This window comes from Dipodomys spectabilis, unplaced genomic scaffold, assembly GCF_019054845.1.
Source record: "Dipodomys spectabilis isolate Male_0828 unplaced genomic scaffold, ASM1905484v1 ptg000054l, whole genome shotgun sequence".
In the NCBI taxonomy this organism is placed as follows: Eukaryota; Metazoa; Chordata; class Mammalia; order Rodentia; family Heteromyidae; genus Dipodomys; species Dipodomys spectabilis.
Genome location: NW_024870731.1, coordinates 25,426,394 through 25,451,473, shown reverse-complemented (window position 1 = coordinate 25,451,473; position 25,080 = coordinate 25,426,394). Strand labels below are relative to the sequence as shown.

At 40.0% G+C, this 25,080-nt stretch overlaps 3 protein-coding genes across 5 annotated transcripts in view; 2 read left to right on the top strand and 1 right to left on the bottom strand.

The window, feature by feature from the left end:
* The window catches only part of Atxn7 (ataxin 7), a 135,170-nt gene extending 130,694 nt beyond the window's left edge, over positions 1 to 4,476 (bottom strand). The window contains exons 1-3 of one of the 3 annotated variants that reach the window (XM_042680129.1): positions 4,428 to 4,472; positions 2,581 to 2,676; positions 2,109 to 2,192 (exon numbers count right to left, since the gene is read on the bottom strand). The gene's annotated coding sequence lies outside the window, so the exon portion shown is untranslated. Of the gene's footprint in view, positions 1 to 2,108; positions 2,193 to 2,580; positions 2,677 to 4,427 lie in introns of all 3 variants that reach the window. The other 2 variants (XM_042680127.1, XM_042680128.1) reach the window with 2 other exon arrangements.
* A 185-nt stretch (positions 4,477 to 4,661) lies between these two features.
* On the top strand, positions 4,662 to 22,816 carry Thoc7 (THO complex 7). The gene is made up of 8 exons (XM_042680259.1): positions 4,662 to 4,806; positions 16,288 to 16,405; positions 17,277 to 17,404; positions 17,712 to 17,798; positions 19,662 to 19,719; positions 20,839 to 20,905; positions 20,988 to 21,057; positions 22,507 to 22,816. Exons 1-8 carry the CDS (start codon positions 4,788 to 4,790, stop codon positions 22,560 to 22,562), a joined length of 603 nt encoding a protein of 200 aa, XP_042536193.1. The 5' UTR covers positions 4,662 to 4,787; the 3' UTR covers positions 22,563 to 22,816.
* An 844-nt stretch (positions 22,817 to 23,660) lies between these two features.
* Positions 23,661 to 25,080, top strand: part of LOC122108236 (cadherin-related family member 3-like) — a 73,989-nt gene continuing 72,569 nt past the window's right edge. Inside the window, exon 1 of the mRNA XM_042680258.1 lies at positions 23,661 to 24,020. The gene's annotated coding sequence lies outside the window, so the exon portion shown is untranslated. The remainder of the gene's footprint in view (positions 24,021 to 25,080) is intronic.

The window sequence follows — 25,080 nt, the reverse complement described above, 5'->3', positions numbered from 1 at the left end:
ATGGCCAGGAGAAATGACACAGACATACATCTATGGGATCTGTGGGCACCAATCCTGCAGTTAAATTCTAGGGCTTAGGATACAAGAAGAATCTTCTTTTAGCCAAACATACCACACAGAAAGAGGATGGGGAGGTGAGAATACAGATTTCCCTAAATTAAGAGTTTCTAGTTAGCAACCTGAAGGGTCACTATCTTTATTTCCTCTTCAGGGCAAAGGCAGACACAGAAACATTAAGCATAACACAGCTCCAGACGGTGGCTGGTTCCCTTCAGAACCACCACAGGCAGTACTCAATCAAGCACCATGGAAAACTCAGCCAGGTGAGAACATTTTGAGCAATAAGTAAAATTAACTGGTGACATATAATGCATGTGCTACGAACAGAAAACCTCACACTATGACTAACTCAGAGTTTCATCTCATTAAAGACAGAGAGCACTATATCAAGCTGCCTACAGAAGCCCAGAATCCTTGATGTGACAAATAGTATGTGTGTTGCATAGGGATGCCACAATTCTATGCATCTTAATATTTTTCTAAGTAAAGAGTGAACTGAGATCTCTTTTAGGCCAAAAAATCATGTTTTGAATGGATCACAGCTCTAACCCTGTGTAAAAGCTGGTCTCACAGATTCAAAATTTTGATACAGGTTGCTAGCTTCAGAGAGAATGTGATCCCATTACTAAAAACAATGCACATGTCTAGTAGGTTCAATAGATGTTAAGGTACTGGCCCATGGTAACCAGAAGATAGGAAAAGACTTCCTGGATTGAAAATAAGGACAGTTTCACAATGACTGCGTGGAATGTTTAAAAGTATTGTCTTTGAAAAGGTATCTTCAAAATAGATACTACCTTCAGAACACTTAAAAACATCCTATGATCTCTGAACAAAAGTTTTTTCCATTTCTTGTCCCATTCAATGTTTATCTTCTTCAAACTCAGAGAATACTAGCCCAAAATGAACAAAATCCAAGAATTTAGGCAAGGCAAGTTAAACCCACGTCAAGCCTAAAACCCACAATTCACAACCATTCGCTAGTCCCAAAGCAGCACACAAAAATGCAATGGAAAAGAGAAACAGAGAAACATTAAGAATAAGCTTGTTTTTAAGACCAAAGTATTATAGGTATTTTAGTCACACATCTCACACTTCCTTGATTCATAATGCCCTGTTTTCCTGTTTTAGGAATTGAATAGGCAAAGACTTGAGCTTGGTCCTCTAAAAATGCTTCATCACTCTCTCTTTTTGGGGAAGTGTCCTCACAAATACTACCAGGCACTTCATGGATGGAAGGTAACACCTATAACTCTCGCTGCCATTCTCTCTTTTCCTTCCTCCTTTCCTGCCCTGTCTTCCTTTATTGTTGTGATGGAGACTGAATTAAGGCCTCATACACACTAGGCATGTGAAGTCTGGGGTCTCTCATTTAGTGAACGATACCTCAAGGTAAATTCTGTTTTGACTCAGACACTGTATTTCTTCCTATCAGTTCCTGCCAAGGCACAAATATACTGCCATAAAATGATAAGTCCCTGGTCAAATTTCAAATTTGCCAGAAACAGTGGAGCCGAATGAGCCATTTACTTTAAGGGCTGGTGTCAAGTTCAAGTCACTGCTTATTCACTCTCTGGTCTAAATTTTTAGATATAATTAGGACAGTTATACTGCTTATAGCATGTCAGGCTAGCTTGTCCTTTATTTGTATAGGACCAGACAGGCAATGTTTTGCTGTGGGGAAAAAAATGGAAGTACTTTTACCACTCCTAACATGAGCAAGTGAAGACAACTTTAAAAAGTACTGAACATAAAGATCTAGTTCTTTATACTGATTTTCTTGTGAAAAAAAAATTATTCTTATACTTTTGTGCTATAGAAATGATACTTATATTTCATTTTATTTAATAAAAGGATGTCTGTTTTTTATTTTTTAAGTCTATTTTTTAAAAATCCTAGACTTCTTTTATAACAACATACCAGAGTTCCAGAAAACCAGACATAAACAAGTTTGGGTCCCAACTACAAGAGATTTAGAAATCTCTTGAAACCCATTTGTATAGTCACAGAGGATGATGAACCTAAAAGCATATTTCAGAAATGCCTACCTGGTTTACAAGCCAAGAGTACAGTCCAGCCAGTCCTCTCATCAGCCTTCATATTTCCAAAAGGCAAAAAGTCTTGGTGAGATCCTGTCTCAAAAGGGAAGGACAAATAAACACACTAACTTCCTTAACTAATCTCCCATACTGTCAAAGAAACCAGTGAATCACTAAATCTAAACTAATACAAGTTCATTAAACCAGCTTTGTTTACTTTGCTACTTCCAATTCTGTGTCCCTGACTAAAAAGAAACATTAGTATGGTATAGAGCTCAAGTCCACTCTATTTCAACATTCACAAATAGACTGGTAAATTAAAAAAAGATGCTTTCTTACCATACATGTTATTACAAAAGAATAAATACAGTAAATTTTTTAAATATTCAAGTCATGGGTCAATGTAATCTTAAATCAAATTATCTGGCTGACAGAGCAGACTGTGAAGAGTTCCTAAAAGTTCAAATTATGTGCCTCTTACCACTTGAGTCAAGAACTTCCTTGAATATTTACGGTCAGGGACACCTCAAATTTTAAGGTCTTTTCAGTTCATGGTGGTCTTAGAAATTTCCTAACCCTGTTTAACAGAATTGTGAGTTAAATAAACTTTAATATTCGGCCAGTCCTCTGTCTATGAATACTGATAGACTGTCTCTGGGAAGGAAATTAATGGTTACAAGGAGCAATGACACCGTCCTATAAAAAAAAAATTAAAGGTTGTTTTTTTTAAGTCACTACTGTTTGAAATGAGTAAGATGGTAAGATCAAGTAACAACTAACTTAAAAAGAGCATCTTTCCTCTAAATGACAATGGGGGGGAGGGGACATTGGGTTTGAACTGTACCTAAACTTTTGTGCTCAAGAGGACCACTCTACTACTTTGGCCACAGCTCCACTTCCAGATTTTTGGCGATTAATTGGAGATAATGTCACAGGGACTTCCCTGCCCGGGCTACATTTGAACTACCATCCTCCGATCTCAGCCTTCTGAGTAGCTAGGATTACAGACCTGAGCCACTGGTGCCGGGTGCCAATTACCCTTTAAACAAGAAATCTCTCTTCCATAGTGCCACTTGTTTCAAAGCCAGGGTGCCTCACACGTTCAGTGTGGACAAATGAAGGCCGCATTTTCACATAAGGTAATTTTTATCTCTGGGCCACCAAGTCTACTTCTATGGAGTACCATAAAAAGCCTCTCAATAGAAATTAAAATTTACACATAAGGATTTCTACCTAGAGAGTAAACATGCTCTTCCATACTCGTCTTACGTGTTGTTTGTGTGTGTGTGTTTTCCATTTACAACTAACTCTTCCTCTTTGAATGAATTGGGAGGATGGGCCCAACATGAGAAAGGAAACTGAAAGCGCCAAGCTGAGAAGCCACACCACTGATTTATCCCGGATAGGTCCTGGGCTGGGGATGCGTGGGGGTGGGGTGGGAGGGGGTTGGGGGGTGAAAACCGGAAAAAAAAAACCTAACGACCAGGCTCCAAGAGCACACCTGGGGTTCGAATCTCCGACTGGCTTCTAGGGCTGACCGTACCCCCACGGGAGGCCGCAGCCTCGGGCTTGGACCCCCCCCCCCCCCACCTTACATGGGTGCCAAGGCCTAGAAACTCATCCAAGTTGAATGAAGGTGACTTCTGGGAAGAGATGCCGCTGGAACCCCGCCGTGTGCTCTTGGCAAGTGCGGCTGCACCCCGGGCAGGAGGCCGGCACGGGGTCCGTCGCGGGGCACGGCCGCCACCTCTCCCTCCGCTCGCAACTTCCTCTCGAGACGCCGACCCGCACTCGGGCACCTTCAACACCCCCCCCCACACACACACACACCCCTAGACGATCCCCGCCGGCGGGACTCCGGCTGCGCGGGGGCCGGCGGGCGCCACGCCGGCGGGTGGCTCGGTCAACTCCGGCCGGAGGTCGCGAAGTTTCTCTTGTCACCCAAGCCCAGGCACACGCCGGAGCCCGGGGAGGAAGCGGGCGGACGCCGGGCCGGAACCGCGCCACCTGGAACGCGGGGGCTCTTTTTTTTTTTTTTTTTGTCATTGCCGGCCGCGCCCGCCGCCAGGGCCCGCGTTCGAGACCCACCCCGGCGCGCGCGGGCGCCAACTTCGCGCCGCGTCCCCTCAGCGCCCCCCGGCCCCTCGTCCCCGGGGCTCCGCGGGCTCCCCCCCCCACCTCCACCCTCCCCAGAGAGGCGAGCACCCCGCCTTCCCCGCTGCCGGGATGGGGTCACCTTCTCGGGGCGGCTGCGGAGGGGGGGAACCCCGCCCGCGGCGGCCCCGCGCGCTCCCGCAGCCCCCGCGGCGTCCGCCCGGGCGAGCTCACCTGGCGGCCGCGGCGGCCTCCCGGGCGGCCTCTAGGCGTGGGCCGGGCGGGGGCGGCGGCGGCGCGGGGGGGGGGCGGCCCGGGCTGCAGCCCCGCGTCCGCCCGCCTGACCCCCGTCACGCGCCGGCCACCGCCGCAGCTGCAGCCGCCCCCCGGGGAGCGCGGCGAGCGCGGGGTGCGCGAGTCCCGCGGCGGCGGCGGCGGCGCGACTCAGGCGTCGGAGCGGGCGGCCGCGGGCGCCGCCGCCTCCTCCTCCATGGCTGTTTACCCGGCTGCATTGTGGGAGTTTGACCTCCGCCGCCGCCGCCGCCGCCGCCAACCGCCGCCTCAGCCTGCGCCGCCGCCGCCGCCGCGCACGCCATGGGAGCCGTGACGGACGGTGAGGCCCGTTCCCCGGCTCCGCGCGTCCTTCCCCGCGCTCCGGGCGGACGAGGGGGATCGGCAGCCGCTCGGCCGCTCCCTCCTCGGCTTTCCGGGCTTCTCCCCACCGGCCCGACGCCCCTCCTCGGAGCCCCCCCGCCCCTGCCTTGGACCCCGGAGGGCCGGCATTCCCGAGGGGCCGCGCGGGGGCCACTGGGAGGATCGGGGTGGGGGGGGGCTGCGAGCGCACGCCGGGGTCCCGGCGTCGGGGCGGGGGGGTCGGAGGGGGTCCCGGGCGGGGTGCCGAGGGGTGTGGCCCGCCTCCCGCGGTGCGCTGTGGGGAGTGGAGGCGGTCGGGGTGCCGGGTCCGAGGGTCTGTGGAGGCCCGGGAGGGAGGAGTGCGCCACGAGGCTGAGGGTGTGTGCGGAGGCTCCGGGGGTGACACCGGCCCTGGACCGGTGGGAAAGGGCCCGCCGACGTGGGGGAGAACGGGGAGGGGCGGGCCAGCGCCTGGCTGAACTAGGTGAGGGTGGGCGTTCCCGAAGCACGGTCCCGCACTGTACTGGGGACCGTACAGTACACTGGAAGATCTGGGAAGGCCGTGGGAGTGGGGAAGACGGCTGGTCGTCTGCAGTGAGGGGGGTAGAGGGCTGGGTTTGTGGACACATGGAACCGAGCAGAAATGGGGGAACAGAATGGTAGGAAAGGATGGGCAGGCATAACGGGCAGTTAAGGAAAAAGCAGGTCCTTTGGCATCTGGGTATGTGGAATAAAGCTATTTGAGGATAGGGTAAACTAGAGGCCCCCGTGGAGAAACTTATTTCTGAGGGAGTAGGGGACCCACGGGGGAATTAATGTGGATTAAGAAGCCAGATGATTTAGGGTGAACAGTGACAAGATCTTGGGTAAGTAGCAGAGAAGCGCCCTGGAACTTCATGGGGAAATTTAACTTTGCTGTATTTCAGTTTTATTTTTTTCAGCAGCTATTTATCCTACTTGGGATTTACACAGCCCAGCACCATCAGGCAAACCTTTTCCTCCCCTAAAGTTGCATTCTGGTGAGAGCCATACATTGAATTACTAGGGTGTGTGTGTGCGCGCGCGCGCGCGCGCGCGCGCGCGCGTGTGTGTGTGTGTGTGTGTGTGTGTGTGTTAGTTTTAGTTTTGCTATTTTGTCTGCTCAGGGTTTGAATGCAAGGCCTGGACGCACTGTCCCTGACCTTTTTTGCACAATGCCAGTGTTCTACCACTTTAAGCCACAACTCCACTTCTGGTTTTTAAGTGGTTAATTGGAAATTGTCTCATGGAGGTTTTTTTTTTTCCCAACTTCAGATCTCAGCCTTCTGAGTAGCTAGGATTATAGGCATGAGCCACCAGCTCACTAGTTTTAAGGGTTGCAAATGTTAGCATGGGAGAAGTACAAAGTAGGGAGCTATACAACATACAACAATTATAAAGCTACAGAGTGTTTGGGGGCAACTAGAAAGCCTTCCTGGAGGAAGGGAGTAAAAAAAACTTTGGCCCTTTTTCCCCCAGTACTGGGGCTTGAACTCAGGGACCTCTGCCTAGCTCAGTTCACTGCTGGTGTTCTACTGCTTGAGGTACACCTCCAGCCTGACTTTTTGCTAGTTAATTGAAGATGAAATCTCCCAGACTTTCCTGCTCTGGTTGGCTTTGAACCACAAGTCTCCAAAGTAGTGTGAGCCTTCTGAGTATCAGAATTATAGGCATGAGCCACCTGTACCTTATTGCTAAAAAATTTATTGTTAATTCTATTTTTGAAGACAAATGTAGATAGCCTGCATAGATGGGGAGTGCAAGTTGGAAGAATTAAAAGATAACTGACCAGTATTGACTAGAAGTTAGAAAGTTATGAGCCATAGCTTTTAAAGTGCAGTGGAAAGCCGTTAGACATTTTAAACATTGGTATGGTGTACTCAGATTTGCTTTTTTTTTCTTCCTGTGTTGATAATCAAACCCAAGAGTCTCATTCATGTTAGGCAAGTAAACTATATCCTCACTAAAGTATCCTCAGCCCCAGATTTGCTTCATATGCAGTAGTACTGAGTGAAGAATGATGAAGGGAAAGGGAAAGTGACAGACTGCTAATTAAATAACCTCTCTATAACGAACATTTATATAGTACTTAGACTGCATATCAGGCGGTGTTTGTCCCAATTTTATGAATGAAAATGCCACCCAAAAAGATTAAGTAACATGACATCATTATGAGTAGTAAATGACTCCTAATTTAAACCAGGCATCTGTCTCCAGAGTTGATGCTTCTCACTATGTGCATCTTGTGTACCAACTACTGCTGCAGTAGTCCTAATGAGTGTGGGGGACCACAGGCCAAGTTGAAATTCCACCAAGAGAAAATACAGAGAAGTAGAGGGGGAAGTACCACAACAGGATGTGACTGAGGAATATGAGGGAAGGGGGGGGGGGGAATCAATGATGATCCCAGGTTTCTAATTTGAGTGATTGTGTGCCTTCTAGGTAGTGATTGTGTGCCTTCTAGGTATGCATCTATTGAGGTAGAGAACTCCAAAGGAGGAATAGATTTTGTCCAATAGGAGTAGGGGAGGGAAAATGAATTCTAGTCAACTACAACCAGTTGCCTTGAAATTCTTAGAGGCCACAAAAATCCTCATTCCGCTACTTAGAATCTGTTTGACCTTGTGGAGGTTAGTTACTAAGCTTGTTTTGTACTCTTGTTTATGAAGGTAATAATAAATCTACTTCTGAGGATTGGTTTGAGGATGAAATGCAGTAAAATTTGTGAAGGGTTTGCATTGAGTCCAGTACATAGTAATATTAGTATATACAGTAAAATAGTAAATATTACTAAACATCATTTGTTTTACTAATCTCTTTGCTATGATGAGAATTGTGTCTTCTCTATCTTTAAATCTATGGAGATTGCCCTTCCCTGTCTTCTGTTTACAGAATTCAAATAATTGAGCTGAAATTAGTATTGTATGTGATCAACAAATATCTATTGTATACCTTCTACAGCATGGGAGGTGTTGTTCATAGAAGAGAATTAGACACAAGAGGTAGGACTCTGATCCAAGACTGAGGGAGAGAAGCAATACTGTTTGGTCAAATAAGTTAGTTTGTTAGAAAGAACAAAATCGAGTTTTGAGAGTGAATTTGTTGACAGTAGTGGGAGAGGGATGCTAAAAATTGGGAGAAAATAAGGTGGTCAGCTATAAATTCTGAAAAGCTACAGTTAAAGTGAGACCTACCTGAAAGCATCAATTACATAAAAAGCCCTTCAAGAAAGTACTCCAGATGAGAAAAAAGTAGTGAAAAGCCTAAGCTTGTGAAACAAGCTCTATCTCTTTGGGGAAGGATAAGAAACACCATTGGGGTAGCATCCAGGTAAGCCAGGAGGATTATGGTACCAAATAAGGTAAATGGGAGCCCCTACACCTACGAAAGAGTGGGTTTTCTGCTGGCAGTTGGCACCCATTGGAAGATTTTAGGATGAGAGCTAGTGATTCAGTTCATCTTTCAGGTCATTGTTAGTTTTGGTATAGAGAGCGGATTGTAAGAAGCCAAGATTGGAAGGTGGGAGACCAAGGCAGACTGTTTGACATAAGAGAAGTAGGCTTGGATTCCTGTTGGCAGTGGAGTCAGCAGTAAAAAACCAATGTCTTTGATATTCATCCTCTTGAAAATCTCTTGGAGGGGGGTCAGCACTTGTCCCTGGAGCTTAGATGAGGGCCAATGAACTCTTACAGATTTCATGTACCTGATCACTACCCTCTTCATTTAATCTTTATATATGCCTTTGCATATCCAGCAGTCCTTTATTTCTATTACAGGGAACTGCACTGCCTCAAAAGGAAGGAGATAAAGTGCTACATTGCCATTGATAGATGCTGGACTGTACCTTCCAACCCTGACGCTTTATAGAAAAAAATGGAGTTCCTGAGGAATTGGTGTCTTAGTCACATGGCTAGTTAGTGATAAAACCATTCTCCTTTGATGCCAACCTAGCATTTTGGCTAACTGAAAAAGAGTTTTGATGTCACTGTTAATTTAAACTGTGTTAACAGTTTGTATTTTGTAGCTGTTAATTTAAAAGGTGTTAAATGGTGTTAGTAACCTGATAGAAATAATTTCAAGAGTACTTTTTGTAATGCAGAGAACATTAGGTAAATATGTTAATCTGCCAGAGCAACAGATGGGAGATGCGCAAGGGGAGGAGGAGATGTGCCTTTTCATTCGTCTTTATAGAGCCTGTTGGTTTTGATAGCCGCTTTTTCTTTTATTCCAAAAGTGTCATGTACAGATACATGCTTGTTATAATTTGAAATCATCTTTTGCATGCCTAAAAACATGACATAATTACAGGATTATTTTCATTGTGCATATTTTCCTATGAGTGTAGAGGCACATTCCATGGTGACATTTTCAGGGATGATGTGTGATAATACCTGTGAAGTATGTTGAAGTTGAGTGGCCACTTATTATCCATGGCAGGCCGTTTTTCAGTGTGAGAAGAAACAAGTGGGGTCTATGTTCAGTAAGTGAGGTGTGTAAACATGAATCTTGTGCTGTAGTTATTCCTATTTCACTGGTTCATCCAGTTCATTAGCTTGTTTCCTTGGGGCTCAGCAAAGTGATCACTAGTGCAGTCCAGCAATTAGAATTCCTTTAGCCAAGACAAATAATTTTTCAAAGGAAGATTGAGGTTGTACCATTTTCTAAATATTTAGAGAAAAAGACTTCTTATTTTCAAATTTAGTTTTGGCTTAAGCAATTTACTTTGGCATCAGCAGTTTGGATTGTAGGAGAGATCAATGCTTGCAGAGAGAAATCAAACCATTCTATTTATGTGTCCCATCCACCTTTAATGTGTTTGTTGTTGTTGTTGTTGTCCATGGGGCTTGAATACAGGGCTTGGGTCCTGTCCCTGAGCTTTCTTGCTCAAGGCTAATGCTCTGCTACTTTGAGCCACAGCTCCACACCCAGTTTTTAGGTGGTTAATTGGAGATAAGAGCTTTTACTGCTCGAGCTGGCTTTGAAACCTGATCTCAGATCTCAGCCTCGTGAGTAGCTAGGATTAAAGGCTTGAACCCCCAGTACCAGGATTTAATGTATATTCCTAATATGTTTGTCCTGAAAAATCTGAAATTACTGTTGGCCCTGAGTTCAAGTTCCAGTACTGGCATAACACACAAAAAAATTATCTTAATTATTTTAAACTGCTGGAAAGGAGGGGCTGAGAATTACTTTGCCATGAGGAATCTAGCAAATGAGCTATGTGCCATTCATTTTAATATATAAGTGATGGCAGGCTGATGATAAACCTAACAAGAATCTGCACACTTGTTTTTACAAACTAATCTTAATTTGATATCAATAAAATAGTTTCTAAGCTATCTTTATTGTTTTTATGGGATTGACCAAGTCCTGCCAAAACTATTTATACAATCAAATTGTTTACCGAGCGCTTCAAGGATGGTAATTTATGAAGTCAGTGTTAATAGTAAATAGTAAACAAACATGTTTTAGGTGTGTTCTGTATGGAGTTCATTTCTGTGTCATTAAAAATAATAATGCTTATGCAATGTGTTAGGAACTCTAAATCTTAAAAGAATAAATACTGTTGTCAAACTGGGAACCTGTTTTTGTTCCTGGTTTTATTTTTTTGCTGACAGAGCTATGCTCTCCATTTGCAAATATTATTTAAGTAATTCTTGTCCACAGAGAATTTTCAAGACAGCAATAGTCTCCACACAGTTTAAGCTAGAAGTGTAAGTAAATTTGAGACAGAAGCAACATGTAAGGAATTACAAGTGAACAAAATTTGGTATGCACAAATGCATAGTGTATATCTATACACCATAGGGCTTTATGTGTGTGTGTATATATATACTTTGAACATTTGCTCTTTTACACCTTTAGGATGCTACAAATTGTAGAATAAGTTTAACATAAAAATGAGCTTAATACATTTGAAGGAGGAGCGAGGCTGCCATGATGGACAGCCATTGTACTCTTTCACATACTTTTATTTCTATGATGTTTCACTTCAGTCCTACAAAGTAGATCATTTTATTCACGTTTTACAACTGACATCTAATCTTTATCTTACATGCATATATGTACACACACAAAGCAAACACTGAGTGAACTAACCAAACCATAGCTCTAGTTTATTGCTGGCCCACAAAGGTAGCCCGTAAGGAGGTGAATTTATACTACAGAGCTTATACTATAGCCTGTTATACAGGCTACCGAGGGATGAGGCTGAAGTGAGAGGACAGTCAGCCAGTGCCTGAACAGGGACTCCCCCAGCTGCCAGAACTCGGCTTAGCACACTCACTCTGTTCAATCCTAACCTGCCTTCAATGCCTACAGTCCTTTCCTTTAAATTTAGGCCATGTCAGCTCCTAGCTGCATGTACTTAGAAAGCAGCCTCCTGATCAGCCTTTTGTTTGTGAGCTTTTTCTAGTTACATCATTTCTTACATTGTCTTCAGCATGTTCTTTCTAGGAAGTTCTACCCATGAATCTTAACTGCTCTGAGTTGCCTATGAACAGATCATGTATCTAGTAGTATGGACTCCTGCAATCTGACCCTGGAGTTTTGTTTTGTTTCTTAAAAATATGCTTTTATTTGATTTAATAATTACTCAAAACTAAGCCCAGTATCAGTGGTCCACACTCCAATTTTAGTTACCCAGGAAACTGAGATCTGAAGATAATGGTTTGAAGCCAGCCTGGGAAGAAAAGTCCCTGAGTCTCTTACCTACAGCTATCCCTGGATCTTGCTATCTGTCTTTCCTGGTGTTCTAGTGTTCTCAGATCCAGCTCCATTCCCAACTTCTGCTCTAGCTCAAAACTTTGTTCCTTCCAGGGGTAAAGAAAGGGAGAGGACATCTGCATGTTTTCTTTTGTAAGTAACCACAGCACCACCGCCAGCAAATTTTGAATACTCCTCAGGTTTAAAAGTCATAGAACAGTCTGACTTATGTCAGACTTTAACTCTCCTGTATATCACCTTTGCAATAACAATAAAGATATATATATATATGTATGTTTTAAGCCATATAACATAAAAATATATTCTGTCTTCTAGCCTGTCTCCCATCCACTCAAACTATCCTATTTCTTGGTAACTCCTTTTTATTAGTTTTGTGTTTATCTTTCCAGGGTATCTGTACAAATGTAAATGTACCTACCACCTTTCATTTTTATTTGGACAGAAGCATACTGTAATACTGTTCTTGTGGACCTTACAGTGTTACTTTGCATTATCAGAGTAATTTTTCATTCTGTTTTTTTCTTACAGCTTCATAGTACTTTATCATGTTTTATAACAAAATTTGCTTAATTTAATTTGTTTCCCTATTGATGTACATTGTGGGTTGTTTTTTTTTTGTTTTGGAGTGTGTGTGTATATGTGTGTGTGTGTGCTTGCGTGCGCGCGCGCAGCTACCAGGGCTTGAACTCAGAAGGATCTCATGGTCTCACTTGACTTTTGTGTGCACAGATTGTGCTCTACCACTTGAACCACATCTCCAGCATTTGGTTAGTTAGGTAGAGATAGTCTTATAGCCTCATTTCTCTAGGCTGGTTTTGAACTTTGATCCTCAGATCTCATCTCTTTAGTAGCTAGGATTACAGACATTAGCCACTAAGCATCCAATATTTGAATGTTGCTTCATTATTATTATAATGCTCCAGTGTACATACCTGCTGTCTTGTTTCTTAAGTACAACTATATCTGGGATTTCTGAGACAAAAACTATATTACTTGGAATTTAGATAGATACTGGTAAAATGCCCTCACCTATTTTTTTGATTGATAATTTAAAAATCCAAACAGCAGTTCAAATTCTGCCTTGTCTGAGTGCCCCTAAACCAAAGGGAGCTTTAATCCTAATTTCTAATGTGTATAAATCACTCAACCCTGTAGCTTTCTTTAAATATATGTGTTCATGTTGATGTTCTTTCTCTAGTGAGAACAGACAAGCTTCATTCTTTATTTATATCCTCAGCTTTTACTCTTATTCCTTTGGATGCATCTGCTCATTGATAAGATATTCCCATCTCTTGTACAAGTAGAATAATTACTACTGTGGAAATGAAAATTAGTTGCCTGATAGCCCTTGGGAATGTTTTTGAGACTAGGTTTTTTAGAAAGCTGATTGTTCTATGCAGGTACCTCAAATCCAAGTTAGAAATATTTATTGAGCCCAGTGCCAGTGGCTCATGCTTGTAATGCTAGAAACTTGCAAGCCTAAAATTGGGAGGATCACTGTTCAAGGCAGTCCTGGATAGAGAGGTTCTCAAGGCCTATTCTCAAGTGAGTGCTAGGCCCAGTGGCATTCACTTGTTATACAGGCTACTACAAGAGGCCTAACTTAGTTGGAGCTCATCCAGGTACATGCCTAGACAGGAAGTAAGACACTATCTCAAAAGTGGCCAGTAAGAAACAGGGATACAGTTGTGGCTCAATGAGAAGTGCTAGCTTAGCAAGTATGAGGCCCTGAGTTCAATCCCCAATACAAAATAAATAAATAAATAATCCCTGAATGTGTAAGACATAGGTTGAAACAGTACTGTCTAACACTTTAGTAGGGAAATCAGAAATAAGAGTATATTTGGTTTGGCTTGTACAGTGTTCTAAATATTTTCATAATTGTTTCTAATTGGAATAGTACCATCATATATAAAGGTGCCAGATCTTGAAATACACAACGGGAATGATCACAAAGTGTGTTTTAAATATTTTAGTTTCCAGTTGAAAATTGGGGTGCAGTGATAGTCTCCCCATTAAGGCACTCAAATATTATTTACCTGTTTCTGAATGCACATGTATTGGAAATCTCCAGTCTCAAATGGAAGTTCAGGCATCTGGAAGAAGACCGGGATATTTGGGGGGACTTGAGAAGAAACAGGAGCAAAGGGATTATTGAACAGTATTATTTTGAACCATTACCTGATTGCCTCACCTGGTGGATATTTTTAATTTTTTTCTGTTTAGGAAGTTGAAGCAAAAATATATTTTCTCATATTTTGATCTCTTCAAAGACTGGTTTTGCTTATCTCAATTTCTTACAATATTGTTGGTAGTTAAAAACTGAAAACACTAGTTTTTTTTAATGTAACATTAGAACAAATGAAGGATCTGTAGCTTGAGAAGTCTTTCAGAACAATGACTGACAGTCATAGCTTATTCTAAAAGTGTATGTATGGTGTTTTCACAGATTATATTTTAACACTGGAACCATCTTCCTTCCACAGTTTATCTCCACTTTGCTGTGCTCAAAACTATGTCCACCTACACATAGGAGCTGTTGTTTAAAGACTACTGTTGAGACATCATCCAGGGACTCCAGAAATTATTTACACCTTAAAAATTTGTCTTAAAAAACATTGCATTTGTTCAAAATAGAAAACACCTCCCCCCAAAAAAACCCTGTGAAATGGTGTATAAGAAAATTACATTAGTCTTTGTTACCAAAAACAACCACTATCATCACTTCCAGTATTCCTGAACGTATTATCTAGCCACTCATATCCTCCCTTTTCTGCAACATAGCTAAACATAGTTTTTCTCCTACTTAATACACCCAAGAACATGATTTTGGCATCCATATCGATACCTACACTATTTATGTGGCTGCATGAGTTACATTGTATTAATGTTTCATCATTTAACCAGTCTTTTTTTTTTTATTTTTTTTGCCAGTCCTTAGGCTGGGCCTGGGTGCTGCCCTTGAGCTCCTTTTGCTCAAGGCTAGCACTTTAACACTTCAGCCACTTCCAGCTTTTTTTACTGGAGATAAGAGGCTCACAGATTTTCTGCCTGGGCTGGCTTTGAACCATGATCCTAGATCTCAGCCTCCTGAGTAGCTAGGATTATAGGTGTGAGTCACTGGCAGCCACCTTAACCAGTCTCTTAATAATTAGGTTTTATTCTTTGTACTACAAACAACAACACTAAGAAAACATCATGTGTTTTTGTGCATAGGCACAGATGCAACAAGGGAATAAATTCCTAGACTTAGAAATACAGGGTCGGAAAAGTGTATGCATTTATAGTTTTGTCTATTATGCCCAGGGCCATAAAAACATTCATAGTTTATGTAAACATAGTTTCCCAATACCCTTGCCTACAATTTAATTATCAGGGTTGCATCTTTGTCAGTCTGATAGATGAAAAATGCTAGTTTATTTACCTTTCTTTGTCATGATCATTATTTTAAGTAAGAATATTAGCTGAGGCCAGGTGCTAGTGGCTCATGCCTATAAATCTAGCTAGTCAGGAGTCTGAGTTCTAAAGACTGGGATTCAAAGCTAGCCCAGACCCAGAACCCTCCAAACAATTGTCTCCAATTAACTATGTAGGAGCTGAAATTAGAGGTTTGGTTCAAGTGGTAAAGCAATAGTCCTGAGCAAAACAGCAAGCAAGAGGCCCTGAGTTCAAGCCCCAGTACTCTCTCTCTTTCTCTCTCTCACACACACACACACACACACACACACAAAATACTCAGGATTGCCAGGCCTAGTAGTTGAGACTTGCCTGTGTTAATTGTGAACTACACTGCTTTTTTTATTTTTTATTTTTATTGTCTTTAAGTTCACAAGGGTTATCATTTAACATGTCAGTTTATGAGTATAAGATACATTACACTGCCTTTTCTGTTCCTTTGGGGCATAAATAAAATGTTCTTTTTGTTGTTGTTTTTGTTTTAAATCCTCACAGATCTTTCCCTGATCTATCTCATACTCTTCCTAGTCTACCATTTCACGTTTGAAATATTCATTTCTCTATTGCTCTTACCAGCGTTTCTTTCTAGCCAGAGACATGTTACTGAACTCCATCAGTCTGGACAACTTGTTTTCAAAAGAGGTTTTCTAAGAATTATCATCTTTGTTTCTCGATTGTATGAAAATTGTTTCCTCTCAACCCAGTAATCTTCCAACTCCAAGCGCATGGCTTTTCACCTATAATCAGCTCCAAGAACATTTCATGACCATGACAGACAATCATTTTCTCTTTAAAGTACATATATATGTATTTTAATATGATAAGGAATGCATAACAAAATTTCCTGGGTTTTTTTGGTGTTTTGTTTTTGTTTTTTGCCAATTCTGGGGCTTGAACTTGAGGATGTTGTCACTGAGCCTCTGTGTCCTCAAGGCTAGCAGAGCATTCTACCGCTTGAGCCAAAGTGCCACTTTTGGCTTTTTCTGAGTAGTTTATTGGAGATAAACTATTATGGATTTTTCTGCCTGGGCTGGCTTTGAAAGGTGATCCTCAGATCTCATCCTCCTAAGTAGCTAGGATTAAAATAGCCACTGGTGCCAGGACTGTTTTAACTAGCCATTTGATGTGTACATTTCAGTGTTGTACATATCAATAGCTTTATTTTAAATGGACAAGTGAAAAGTGATACTGTTTACTTGTTTTGGGAAGTTCCTAAGGGCCAGATGATCATTTAAACAGGCATTACCTTTCTTTTCTCCAGATGAAGTCATACGGAAGCGACTCTTAATTGATGGAGATGGCGCTGGTGATGATCGGAGGATTAATTTGCTAGTGAAAAGTTTCATTAAGTGGTGCAACTCTGGATCCCAAGAAGAGGGGTATTTCATTTCATACCAGTGTTTCTATACCAGTGTAGATGTGATTTTATTAGTCTTGTTAGTATTTCACTATTGAAATGTCCAATGGAAATACCTGTTGAAAAGTCAAAAGTAGATTTTATTCTTTTGTTTTGTTGTGGGAGGGGGTTCAGGATCTTGCTCTTTATACCAGGCTTCCCTAGAACTCAGTTTTCCAGCCTTCCTCAGTCTGTAGAGTGCTGGGATTACAAGCATGTGCCACCAGACCAGGATAAGGTGTGCATGTGCCTCTGTGTGTGTGTGTGTGTGTGTGTGTGTGTGTGTGTGTGTGTGTGTGTGTGTGTGTGTGTGTGTGTGTGTGTGTGTGTGTGTGTGTGTGCGTGTGTGTGACTGTATGAGGAGGTGGTACTTGAGTTTGACCTCAGTACGTACTAGAAAGGCACTCTACCTCTTGAACCAGATCCCCAGCCAATTTTTGTTGTTGTTTGTCTTAGCTATTTTTCAGGTAGGGAATTTTCACAAAGAAATTTTTCCTTATGTGACTTCACTTTCCACATAAACTGTTTCATACAGAGTGAAATACTTGTGAGGACAAAATTATGGTCAGTAACCCTTATAATCAAAAGATTTTTAAGTGATTGAAACAGTTCAAATAGTTGTTTAAACTATTTATAAGAACAATAGTCTTACCTTGCATTTGTAACTGAAGCAGTTTATAAAGTCATGTGTACCATATTTAGATAAAGAAAACAGGAGCAGATATTCTAAGTTATTTTAAACATAACAAATGAGTCTCTCAGGATTTGGTAAAATTTAGTTAGCAAATCTTTGCCTGAATTATAGTAGTTCAACCTTAGCAGTCCACTAACATCTTCTGTCTCTCTTTCATTAGATATAGCCAGTACCAACGTATGCTTAGCACCCTGTCTCAATGTGAATTTTCAATGGGCAAAACTCTGCTGGTATATGATATGAATCTCAGAGAAATGGAAAATTATGAAAAAATTTACAAAGAAATAGGTAAAGAAACAAAAGTATTTAGTGTTTCTATAATTTTATTAGCCTAAAGGAAAAACATGCTACCAATTTTCTCTGGCTAGTGACAAAAGAATAATAGTAGTTACAATGTTAATTAAAAGAATACAGTAAATGTTAGTTACAAAGAATATATACTCTAATATATATACTGCTTTGGGTTGTAGCTATTTTTAAACGCAGGTCTGTTAGCAATGAAACATTAAATTAGAAACACATTTTAAAATTAAAAATGAATGGATTATTATACATGGTATTATAACTTTCTAAAATTCTGGGTTTTTTTTTGTAGAGAGTAGCATTGCTGGAGCACATGAAAAAATTGCTGAGTGCAAAAAGCAGATTCTTCAAGCAAAACGAATACGAAAAAATCGCCAAGGTAAGGATTTTGAGGTTAGTTTAGTGTGCAGATTCTTTATTACTGACTATTTTCATGCAGCTTTAACTGCTGTGAAGCCAAATCTGCAGCCAGGATTAATTTAATTTATAAAAAAGAATTGGGAGCCATATTTAATTCTTACCCTATATTCTTTAAAATAGGAGAAGGAAGGCTATGCTGAATTTTCTTTTATTTATTGTTTTTGCTGAGTTGTATTATTATCCAAGTATTTCTTAGTATTAAATTTTTATACTCATCAGCCCCTTTTGTCTACATGATGTTACAGTTCATGAGCAAAGGTGATTTATATGAGTATCTAGTTTTGGAGTTTTAGTTGTTGATTAGAGATACTTTTTTTTGAAGAATCTAAACTTCAGCAATTTTTATTAAATATGAAACAAAGATTTAGACTGCCTAATTAATTTAAAAAAGGTTAGAATTTAGTTTTGTTCTAATCTCTTCTATTGGTAAGGTAAGCCATTGCCTAATTCCTAAAAATATCTGAAGTGATTTTTAATTATAAGAGCATTAGTTCTCCTTAATGTAGTTAGGAAAAAGAAATATAAGAAAGTGTTTAGTAATAACTGTGATAATATATATGAAAAACTAGAAGGAAATAGAAAAGTTACTGATTATTTAGTGGTTGGGAGTTCTTATGGCTACGCTTTTCAATTTTGTTTTATAACAAGCATATTTTGTGTAATGCAAAAAAAAAAAAATTAAAGTCAATGAGATCCAGAACACTGAACCTCACATTTTAGAGAGATAATTAAGGTACAGTTCTATTTTCTCTTTTTAATTAAAAAAGGTGTTTTATTTTTGTTGGTCCTGGGATTTGAACTCAAGGCCTGGACTGTCCCTGAGCTTTTTTGCTCAAGGCTAGGACTCTACCACTTGAGCCACAGTTCTACTTCCAGCTTTTTTGGTAGCTAATTGGTAATAAGAGTCTCACAGACTTTCCTGCCTAGGTTGTCTTTATAACATGATCCTCAGATCTCAAGCTCCTGAGTAGCTAGGATTACAGACATGAGTCATTAGTGCCCAACAATTTTCTCTTTTTAAAAGAGAAACTTTATTCAGTTTATGCAGTGCAATTATGGCAAGATGTATCAACTTATAAATTAAACAGTGTTTTCATATATTAGGAAGCTGTTAAGTGATTTTATCATTTATCATTTCTTTAAAAAGGTTAAGGAGTCACATGACTTCATCTTGGAGGTTTCAATGGTACAGAAACAATGTCCTGAACCTTAAGTTATTTTACAGTTTCTGAAATATTTTCCTTTAGAATAAATGAGAAGTTCTGTTGATTAAGGTCTGGAATTAACAGTAGGGTGTTTCTGTACTGATCATTACTTTATTTTTTGCCAGTCCTGGGCCTGAGCACTGTCCTCCTAAACATTTTTTGCTCAAGCCTAGCACTTTACCACTTGAGCTACAGCACCCCTTCTGGCTTTTTCTGTGATTTTAATTGGACATAAGAGTCTCATTGACTTTTATGCCCAGGCTGGCTTTGAACCGTGATCCTCAGATCTCAGCTTCCTAAGTAGTTAGGATTATAGGTGTGAGCTGCCAGCACCAAGCTGATCATTATTTTTTAGTAATTACTATTAGTTTTTGGGCACATTGTGTCTTAAGATCCTTGTCAGTCTACTTAATAACCATTTATGCCTATGCTGACCTATTATGTTCTGTTCAGAGTGTATCAATGAAAAAAATAGGAATGGAGCAAAAACTCCCTGTCTGGAGTACTTCATTATAACATATCATTTACACTTCCTTATGTACTAGGAAAATAAATAGGATTTGCTTTGATGGTTCAAAAGAAATCTTTAATTTGGTAAACATTTTTATGTCTTTCAGAATATGATGCTTTGGCAAAAGTGATTCAACATCATCCAGATAGACATGAGACATTAAAGTAAGATTAGAGCTTTTAAGAACTAGCCTATGCTTTTCATTTCAATAGAAATATGTAAAGCCTATCAAAAGGAAGGGTCACAGTTTCAAAACTATACATTCTAATACAGCTTGGTTAAATCCTTTTCTTCTTCCAAGTTTACTACTTGTAGGTCTAAAATACACGCACAGAGGATGCTTCAATAGCAAAATGGATAAATGGAATATATTCTGTTTCTATAGTAGAATATTAAATAGCAGTGGTTCAATCCAAGCGGTTTAAGAAGTGGAGATTGGCAGGATTATCAATCAAGGCAAGCCCTGGCAAAATATTACCTAGACCCCATCTCAACCAATAAGTATGTAAGAAGAATAGGTAGAAAGGATCATGATCTGAAGCCCATCCTGGACAAAAATGTGAGACTGTTTGAAAAATAACTAAAGTAAAAATGACTGGAGATGTGGTTCGTGGTAGAACATTCCTTTAGCAAGTAGAAGCTCCAAATTAAAAAAAAAAAAAAAAAAAAAATAGTACTACCAAGATAATAAGATAAAAACAAAATACAGATTAGGTATATATTTCTAAAACACAGATTCCAAAATATAGTCAGTGGGGAAAAAACACATGTAATGAATTTTAAATCATTTCTGAAATACATTCAGAAGAGTAACCATTTATAAAAGTTATAAGCCTCTCTCTAAGTATTATATATTAATACTATGTATTATTAAGAGATACAAATGTATATGTTAACAAAGAGTTGGCTGAATGATCCTGAGTGGGAGATAGAGGAGGAAAAGGGATAGAAGATTGGGCTGGGCTAAAGTCAGTAAACCAGCAATGTGATTTCTGTTACAAAAATAAAGACTTGAGGGCAGCGTGACACAGGAGGCCACTTCTTTAGTTTGGTTGTTCAGTTTCTTTGTTTTCCTTACTTAAAATCTGTTATCTAAAACTGTACTTTTAATGAAAATAGTACATATCTAGGAATTAGAAATCATCTTCAGCTTTAAAAGGCTGACAATAGTGGAATGTCCTAATTTCATATTTGCCTTTTAGTATTAAAATACTATTAGATTTGTGTTAATTATATATTCTCTTCCCCAAGCAGACAACTTTAGCAGTTATCTTTTTTTTCAGGGAGCTAGAAATTCTGGGAAAAGAATTAGAACATCTTTCACATATTAAAGAAAATATTGAAGATAAGGTAGGTTCATTTATAGCCTTTGTTTTGAATGTATATGTGTTTATAGATCAACTTACATGAATTTTTCTCTTGTTACCTACAGCTGGATTTGAGACGGAAGCAATTTTATGTTCTTCTTAACACTATTCATGAACTTCAGCAAACACTGGAAAGTAAGTAGAAATTGTCTCAGAATGAATATTCATTCATGAAGAGTTTGGGTAGGTTTTTTGTTTGTTTGTTTTCAGGGCCTGGGCACTGTCCCTGAGCTTCTTCTGCTCAAGTGTAGCATTCTACCACTTGAGCTATAGCTCTTCTGGCATTTTTGGTAGTTAATTGGAGATAAAAGTCTTATGGAACCAAACGCCGGTGGCTCACGTCTATAATCCTAGCTACTCAGGAGGCTGAAATCTGAGGATCACAGTCAAAGCCAGCCCAGGCAGGAAACTCCGTGAGACTCTTACCTCCAATAAACCACTAGAAAACCAGAAGTGATTCTGTGGGTCAAGTGGTAAAGCACTCGCCTTAAGGTAAAGAGCACAGGGAAAATGCCCAGGCCCAGAGTTCAAGCTCCACGACCTATTTAAAAAAAAAGTTTCATGGGCTTTTTTTGCCTGGACTGGATTTGAACCACTATCCTTAGATCTGAGCCTCCTGCATAGCTAGGATTACAGATGCAAGCCACTAGCAACTAGCTTCATGTAGAGTTTTGAATGATTAAGGACTGTGCCTTGTGGAATATACATCTTGGAGAGAGACTGTGCCTTCAATTTCTAAATAGAAGTGTAGCTGGCTTACATTAAAAAGCACTCACTTGTTCACCTTTCTAAATATATGCTAATGAATCATTACGTAATAATATGTAAAGTAATTACATATCTAGTAGTTTAAGATTTGAGGATAATAAATAGGACATTTTTTACTTGTTTCTATAGTTTATGACTTGAGGTAATGGTTTAGGATCCAGACAGAAAATGCTAAATGATCAGTTCATAGAAAGAATGTGATACCCAGTGGATCGTAGGTGCTTAGAACTAACTCAGGATTTGTTCTTCTTACTATTAGCTAAGTGGAAATTCTTCTGCTACCTGCTTTCTGATTGTTTTTAGAAACAACCCAAGATAGATTTATTTATTTAATTATTTATTATTTTTGTCAGTCATGGGGCTTGAACTCTGGGCCTGTGCACTGTCCCTCAGCTCTTCAGATCAAGCTCACTACCACTTGAGCCACAGTGCCACTTCTGGTTTTCTGGTATTTTATTGGAGATAAGAGTCTCATAGACTTTCCAGCCTAGGCTGGCTTGGAACCACAATCCTCAGATCTTAGCCTCCTGAGTAGCTAGGATTACTGGCCTGAGCCACTAACACCAGCCATCAATTTTGTTTTTTTTCAGTGAAGTTAGCACACCAACCTTGAATTTTGCTTCAGTTAATAAGCAATCAAAATAGTATTTTTTAAACCAAGCATTTATGTGGACCATTTGCAGGTACAGCCTGCCATTTTGCCATCTTCACTTGAAATGTGTTGGCTAATAAAAGATAAAAATATTTTTACATGTGCACTAAACATAAAGTTTATGCCAAGTTAACTAAGGTTTTATGTTTCTTTCTCAATTACAGATGATGAAAAGTTCTGCGAGATAGAAGCAGGCACCAAAACAGACCCTAAGCCCTAGATAGGCTATAGCTCACCATTCCCAATGAAATTATAGCAACTACATGGTCTTGGTGTGTTCAGAATTTGTAATGCTCTTTGAGGCAGGTTAAGTTTTGGCAGTGAAATACTGTATTTTTCAATATTGATGCACAGTTCATTCAGCTTTCTTCACACAGAAACTAACTGTAATGTACATTTGTTTTATTGAAATTTTTTATTCTTTAAAAATAGGAAATAACACCTAAAATGTTTAATAAAACGTTTTCAAGCTGATGTGTGTATTCATTGGGTATTCTAGGTAGTTTTTAACAGGTAACATCACTGTCTTATAAAATAAGTTGAAGACTGAGAAAGATGCATTTCTAGTGTGTATATGAGAAAATGAAGTCCATGAATAGGTTCCAGGTGTGGCATGAGCTTTTCATATTATGAGAACAATATTTATGGTGTCTGTTCATCATGGAGGAAAGTTACATGTTAAGATTGCTGGCATAAGAGGTAAATCCATCCACATTGCTTTAGCATTTATTACTCAAGGAATGTGATTGTTCAGTGTTCTGTTATATGATTTCATTTTACTGTTTTGTTTTTTAGGATTCATTTTCAGTAGAAAAATATACTAAGAAAATGAAGAATTTTTTGAGGGAAATAACTTAAAATGGTCTCACATGAAGGTTATCATAATCATTCATAAAAACTAAGGTTAAATCTCTCATAATTTCCTTAAGTGCTGAATGATGTGTGTAATCCTTAGATTCCATCCTTAAAATCATAGAATCCAGAAATCTGATCTGATGTTAAATCAGATACATGATGCTTTGCATGAGTCATATCTTAATAATGTTACATTTTTGTAATTTTTTTTTTTGGTCCAGTAGTGAACGCTGGGCCTGGGCGCTATCCCTCAGCTCTTCAGCTCAAGGCTAGCGCTGTACCACTTGAGCCACAGCGCCACTTCCAGCTTTTTTCCTTTTGCGTATGTGGTGCTGAGGAATCGAACCCAGGGCCTCATGCGTGCAAGGCAAGTGCTCTACCACTGAGCCACCCTCCCAGCCCAACATTTTTGTAATTTTGATAAGAACTTTTCTCTTTCAAGATAAAAATTTAAAATTAGCTCAGTAGTAGTCATATTAAAAGTGTTATGACATTTTTAAGTACTTTCTCTAACTTCATCTAACAAGTCATTGGAGAAATTTCTTTAGAGAATTGTTATACTCTTTAAATGGTTTTTATTTTCCATTTATAATAAGGATTATAAAGTATAATTTGCTTCTATAGTCTCAAAGTTAAAAAAAAAAAGCTCCCCCCCCACAAAAGCTCTCTTTTTTAAATAAAGAATTATTGGGTAAAATGTTGTTTTAAAATGTACTCCTTCATTGATTAATTCGCTACAGAGATTTATTCAGGACTGCACCAAGAGAAGAATCCCTACAGGGAATTTTTATGAAGAGAGGAACAAAATCAGAAGCAGCAGCAGGTACATGGGAAACAGACACTTTTCAGTTTGTACTTCCTCATGGTTCTCTTGGATATCCTCTGAAACTGCTTAGAAGACTGAAGAATTTCATCCCCTAGAAACTCACACTGTTGGAGCTCTGCATATCTTTGTGCCAGAAGCTTCATGGATTTATCAGTCACTGCTTCTATGAGATCATCCACCTATTGACAGATGCAAAGAAATGAAGCCATGGGTTGCAAAACCAAAGTTATAGCTGCTTTTCCTGAGAGATGAGTTCAGGAATTGATGGATATTTTACAAGTCCCAAAGCATTATTCTACTTAAAGTCATAGCAAACAGAGCTTGAAAATATGCATTTACCACCTAGTGGTAAAGACAATCTCATTTCTTCTCAAAGGAAAAGCCCATGTGTATTCCTTCATTTTAATGCAATCCACTTAATATTTATTAGGTACACAGCATAGTCCTACATGCTCTTAGCCATTCCTTAGCCTCTCAGGATGCACCCCACTACTAACATTACTTCTTAATGCTGGCTGTTAATTATGTTCCTTATTCATGCTCTCTGGCAGGGCTGTATGTTCAGTTAGGACTGAAGCTTGATGCTTAGGAAAAGTTTTCATCCACTACCTGCATTTGAAGCTTTCGTACTGTCAAATCTGATTTGGGGAGGATGTGTTCCATGCCACGTTTCTTTCTTTTTAATGCTGGAAAGTGTGGTCTCTTTTTTGATGAATATGGTGCCTATTGTAAAAATGCAAAAGTATACCATATTAGGAAATACCAATGTTATTTTTGTGATGACACAAAATAAGAATTGTTACCCTTTGGACATTCTTTTCCAAAGTGATCACTTGCCACATAGCAACACTGGCTTGGAGTCTTATTCACATGCCTCATGTATCTCCTTTGTGCCCCAAGCTCTCTTTGAAGAGATTCATAGGGTGCAGAGAAATGAGATTGGCTCTGAAGGAATATATAGAGTCAGGATTAAAAAATAGGTCATTCGTAAGGAGAGGAAGAAATTACTGTGTAGATACTGAGCACAGGGAGAATGTGGAGCTGTTGTGGACCAGTG